This window comes from Apis dorsata, unplaced genomic scaffold (assembly GCF_000469605.1).
Source record: "Apis dorsata unplaced genomic scaffold, Apis dorsata 1.3 scaffold_249, whole genome shotgun sequence".
Lineage (NCBI taxonomy): Eukaryota > Metazoa > Arthropoda > Insecta > Hymenoptera > Apidae > Apis > Apis dorsata.
Genome location: NW_006263528.1, coordinates 86,155 through 92,635, shown reverse-complemented (window position 1 = coordinate 92,635; position 6,481 = coordinate 86,155). Strand labels below are relative to the sequence as shown.

At 20.2% G+C, this 6,481-nt stretch overlaps 1 protein-coding gene across 1 annotated transcript; it reads right to left on the bottom strand.

The window, feature by feature from the left end:
• Positions 1-233: 233 nt before the first annotated feature.
• Positions 234-6,346, bottom strand: LOC102681120 (blastoderm-specific protein 25D). The gene is made up of 13 exons (XM_031510651.1): positions 6,268-6,346; positions 4,826-5,252; positions 4,608-4,738; positions 4,246-4,442; positions 3,906-4,142; positions 3,424-3,844; positions 3,184-3,344; positions 3,026-3,093; positions 2,855-2,916; positions 1,887-2,777; positions 992-1,682; positions 678-778; positions 234-510 (listed from the first exon to the last, which is right to left on the bottom strand). The coding sequence occupies exons 2-13, from the start codon at positions 5,205-5,207 to the stop codon at positions 373-375; spliced, it is 3,480 nt and encodes a 1,159-aa protein (XP_031366511.1). The 5' UTR covers positions 5,208-5,252; positions 6,268-6,346; the 3' UTR covers positions 234-372.
• Positions 6,347-6,481: the final 135 nt, after the last annotated feature.

Below are 6,481 nucleotides of genomic sequence, written 5' to 3'. Positions count from 1 at the left end.
TAATCTCTGTACATGTATACACAAAATGAAATTTAAGATATATATTTATAATTATTTTAATATTGTAACATATGTATACATGTTAAAATATTAAATAAAAATACGTATATCAATTTGAAAAATTTTAACTACTTATTTTTAGATGTTCAAACTATTCTACGATTTAACATCAACATTATAATAAAAAAAATATGAATTTTGTTTATTCTTTTGATACTGTAATTAAAACAAAATAGTATGTATCACAATTAACATTTGAGATAGATTATTTATCTCTGACTCACTCATTTGTTAAAATATTAGTAGCATTATTACTAATATTTTATTAATAAAGCTTTTTCTATTATATGTTATTAATAACTGATTGCAATATCATATTGAAGTTGATTCAGTATTCAATCCTGTTATCATATTATAGTGTTGTTGTAAACGTTTTAAATTAGCTGTTAAACAGGCATTTTCTATATATAAATCTTTTACTAATATATCAGTTTGTGCCAATCGTTCAGCCTATAAAAAATAATAAAAAAAATTAAAATTTATTTAATTATAAATTCTATATGAATGAAATTATATTATTTAAAATAGTATTAATTACTATTATATTATAATTAATTAATATTATAATATAAATTAATACAAAAATATTTCAAATTTTAAAAAAAGAAATTATATACCTGTTCTGCATTTGTTTGAAATTCTATTTGAAGTCTTTCTTGAGTACTACGAAGAAGACATTGTAATTCTGATATTTCTATTTGATGTTGAGATATAATATCTGAAAAAAACAACAATTTAATATCTTAATATATACTATTTTATATATATATATAAAATTTAAATATTCAATAAATAAAAATCTCAAAAAATAACTAAAATCAAAGTAAAAAAAACCAAAAAATTCTAAAAATTAATAAAGATAGAAAAGTTTTTTAATTATTATAATTACATTTATGTATAATTATTTTAATGAAATTATAAAATAACTCACGTTGTAATACATGCTCAATGTGGTATTGTTGTTGTTTAAAACATTCTTGCAATTGATGCCTTTTACGTTCTTGTACCTGAAGTTTCATGTTTAAATTCTGTAATATATTAATATTTATACAATCTACTTGTGTATCATTTCGCATGCACTGACAATTTGATGTTTTTAACTTTAATGTGTTCTGTACAAAATCATATTCTGTATTGTGAACATTTTCTTCTTTTAAGATTTTTCCATTATTACCTACTATTTTCCATTCTGGTGTTTCAGCTTTAAATACATCATTTACTTTCATAGAATATTGCATTTGTAAATCACAATTGCCACTATCTATGTCATCTTTTTTTAATCGTGGAATAAAATCATTTGATAAAGTTGAAGATTCTAGGATCCCATTATATTTAAATTCTTCAGATAGATTGCGAATATTATCATTACATTGAGTTAATTTTGAAACTGATTCACTGGACGGTTTAACATGAATGAATGAATCATCAGGAACATAATTTGATTGTGTTAATAAAAATGGAAAAATAAATTCATCTGTAACTTGTATAGATACATCAGTCATTATCGGTCGTTTTAAACACTTTATTTTTTCATGTAAATCTTTAATTTCTTTATCTTTTTGAGAAATTTCTTCTTCCATTTGTAGTTTCCATTTTTCAAATTCTTCTTCTAAATCTAAATACTATATAAATAAAATAATGTAAGTGAGCATAATAAATAATATGCAATTCAATTATAATTTAATGAATATTAATATAATTTTTCTGAATATAATATTTAAAGGAAAACTATAATAATTAATAAAATACAAACTATATAATAATAAAATGCAATAGTAAAAATATAGTATAATAGTATAATAAAAATAAATAAAAATATATCTTACTTGTTGTTCTAAATTAAATTTCTCTTCAATTGGAGACAAACGTCCACCATTTTTTATTTTGTCAACTGGACTAATTAATTCTTCATATTCTGCCATTTTAGCTATAAGTTCTGAAAATTTTTCATCACTAATTTTTTGTTCTTGTTCAAAAAGTTGTCTTTCTTCTTCTAATTTAGCAGTCCAATAATCTTCGCATTCTTCATATTCTATTTTAAGCATATCCAAACTTCTTTCTAATTCTGCACATTGTTCAATCAATTGTTTCTTTTCAGCAGCATGAGCAGTTTCAAGTTCTTTGAGCTTTGAATTTAAAAGAATATTTTCAGATGATTCAGTTTTTATTAAACTTGAATTAGCTCTTATATTAATTTCATTATTACTCTTTGTATTAATGTAATTAATAATTGAAACGTCTTTTTCTTTATTTAATTTTGGATTATCTGCATTCGTATATTCTTCTTTACGAGGAGGATAATCTCTAAGACTTAAAACTTTATTTTGCAACGAATTTTTTATATCTTGATTGAAATTATCGACATCATAATTATTATCATTACTGTTGGATGTTATTATTCGTTTCATACAAACAGAATTTTTATGTTTAGGAACAACGAAATCTCTTAAAGATTCACTCGTTCGTTCTTCACATTCTGTTTCTATTTCAGATGCAATACTTTTGACAAATTCAGCTTCTTTAAAAACTTGTGTATTTGAATAGGATTGTAATCTCGTAATCATATCTGATATTTCATCTTTAAATGCACAATTGTCTAAAGTACATTTGTTACTATTAATTAAATATATGTTTTTTAATTGCTTTATAACTATATCTTTAAATTGTTTTAAATCTATCACTTTACAATTTTCATCTTCATTGGAATTACTAGACAGCTATACAATAATAAAGTAAATATAACATTTAATATTTGCTTTTTTAAATTAAATATAAATTATTAATTATTACTTACAGATGTGGAATGTTTTAGAACTACATCTAAATCATCTTCCTCAACTACAAATGTTTCTTTATCTAAAAATATGTTAAATATTAATATATATAATAATATTAAATATTATTATATATTAATATATATTAGAATATAAAGTTAAATGAAAGATATATTAATTTTTCTTCTTACTTTCATTTTCATTTGACTGTGTATTCCTTGTATGAGTTACTATATGAGTACCAGAAAAATTATTTGGTCTGTCAATAATATAACAAAATCAATGTATATTATTATTTTTAATATATATTCTTATATATGTTTAATTTATCTTTTATTTTAAATATTACCTTATATCTTTAATATGACGATCATGCAATTTTAAACTTTCTATTTCTGCTGTTAATTCATCATTTTGATCTTGTAAAAGAACTGCTTCTAATTGTAATTGTTTAATACGATCTACTAAATATATAACTTCCTGTTGATGCTTCACCTCTACATTTTGCGACTAAATAAAATTACTGATTATATATAAACATAAGATTTAGATTCATTTTCTTTTATTTATAATAAAATTATTTAAATACCTCATCATGCTCTGCCGCCAACATTTTTATTTGAGTTATTAATTCATTGTTTGATTGTTTAAATTTTTCAATTTGATTACGAAGATTCTCATTTTCATTTTCTAAAACTTGATTTTCTTGTAATGTACTTACAAACTTATTTCTAATCTCATGATTTTCTTTTTGTAATATTTGTATTTGATCATCTTTTGATTTCAGAATGTTAGCACTCATTTCTCGTTCAGAACTAAGTTGGTTTGATAAATCTTGTATAGTTTCAGAATGACGTTGTTCAATTTGTTTTCGTAAATTTTGAACAATTTCTTCCTGTCGAACATGTTGTTCATCAATTTCTTGAGCAAGAGTATTTGCTCGTTCATTAGCTTCTATAGCATCGATACGAAGTTTCTCTTTTTCACTACTTATATTTTCTATCACAAGGCTAAAAATATAGAAACATTTTCATTAATAAACTACATTTTTATATAAATTGTAATACTTACTTTAAATTATGTAATTCTTCCTGATATAATATGAGAACATCTCGTAATAACATTATATGAGATCGAATTGCAGAATAATCTAATGAATCATTAAAATTTTTTAATTCATCACATAAGGTAGATGTTAAATCTGTTAAAGAAATTTCAGATATTTTAAGACCTCCATCCGTTAATAAAGATGTATTTGTAATATTAGAAAGTTTCCATGTGTCCAGAATAGTATTATTCCTTGTAAAACTATTGTTTAAAATAAGAATAAGAAATTAAATAAAAATTTTGTGAAATAATAATATTATATAAATTGAATTATAACTGTTTATATTCAAAAATAATGCAGTACCTAGTTTTGCGGGAAGTATGTATATCAAAGTTTCGTTTTCTAAAATCCAATTTAGTTAACTCTTTTGTAGAATCATTATTTTTATCTAAAGTTAATTGATCTTCCATTGCTTTATTTTGAAATATAATAAGAAATTCATCTAAACTAATCAATCCATCACAATTTTGATCAAGTTTCTCAAAAATGCACTGTGAAATCTATAAAATAATATTTTGTGATGTAACTTTAAATTCACTTAATATATAAATTATAAAATAAATATTAATATAATATTAATAATAATATACATATAATAATATAATATTATATATAAATAATAATATAATAAAATTATTATAAAAATAATATATATAAATAATTACCTGTTTTGGAAGAGCTGGAATTCCTAAACAGTTAGATATAAAAAAGATTGTTGCAGAATCCACATTTTCTTTTAAATAAATATTTATCTTTTCCCATAAACATTTCAGTCTATTTTCATTTATTGTTATACCTAAAAATTAATAACATATATTTTTATATAAATAAAAATAAATTACAAATACAGAAAGATAATGGATTATCTAAACATTATAATTACCTGTTTTTCCATTTAAAAAATCTACATTAGAATTAGAATTATTAGATGCTAAAGAATTACATTTTTTATTATCTATAATATGTGAATTTATATCATTTTGTAATTCTGTTATATTATCTTTCTCTGTTTGTGTAATTGGATTTTGTGTTTTTCCTAATAAAGTTAATAAAGCAGTTCTAAACTCTTGGAATGATATAGATTGTTTTTCTTGTTCATGTTGTTGGATGCATGATTTTAATTCTTCACTTTGTTCTGCCAAATGTAATTTATGGCATAAACTGAGCCAATTATCCTCTCGTAATTCAGTTTCTCCTTTTGTTAAACAACTTTGAAACACAGCATAAAGCTGTTGTTCATAAGGATCATTATTCTGTTCATCCATGGCATCCTTTCACTGTTTTTTGATATGATATAAAATAAAGTAAATCTATAATATTAATATAATTACATAAAATTATTAAATTAAATTGTTAGATTTTAGGAAAGAAATAATATCAATATTTATAATTCAAATTCTATATAAAGTTTAGAAATTAAGATAAAATAAATTAAAGTGTATTTCTTTATTAATAATCTTCAAAATTATTAAATACTAATTTTCAATTTCTAAAACAAAATTTTATTACTATATAAAATTAATATATAAAATTATATATTTTTTTATTATTTTTAAATATATTTTCAAATAAAAATTTTCAATTTAATTCTTTTTATATTAACAAAAAAATTAATTATTTCTTTTTAAAAATAATTCAATAATTTATGTTATGTATATATAAAATATGTATATATAAAACTTATATAATATATGTTTATTAAATTTATTAATATAAATATTTTCAAAAATATTTTGCCTTAACTTTTTTAACTAAAATGATTAATTATTTATTTTTTATATATACATACAACAATGTATCTATTGTTAATAATTAAAAAGAAATAATTAATATTACAATAATTGCAATAAATAAAATATTCATATTACTTTAATTAATATCATATTACTAAATTAATCAATTTCGTTCATTTAGATTCAGTGAAGTTTTTTTATATTAGGAAAATAAAAAAATATTTTAAACAAAATATATTTAATTAAATATTATATAGGATATGTTAACCTAAAAAATATGTTTAAAATTATTAATTTCTAATATATAACAAATTAGCATATTATAAGTACAAATATATATATTAATAATTTATAAACCATATTAATAATTAAGAAATATATATAATGTTAAATTTTTATTATTTTTAGATTGCGTAATAAATATGTTTCAAAGTAAATTGTTTGCAGCTAGATAACGGTATGTACAAATTTTAAAAAAGTTATTCTAATCAAAAATAAATAAATAACAATTTCAAAATAATAAACTTTGTTGTTATAATTTTTTATTATATGAAAAATTAAACATTTAAATTATAAAATGATTATAACCTACCACTAAATTATAAGTTCGTTTCACAAATCACGCAAACATATTCTGTCTATTTATCTATATGTGTACGCACACACATACAACACACAACACACACACATATATATGAATTGTATATGCCCGCGTGTGTATGTATATAATATAGGTATGTAAATAATCACATCAAAATATATTTTATATTCATATCGTTCTACTTAACTGTAATATTTATATTTTT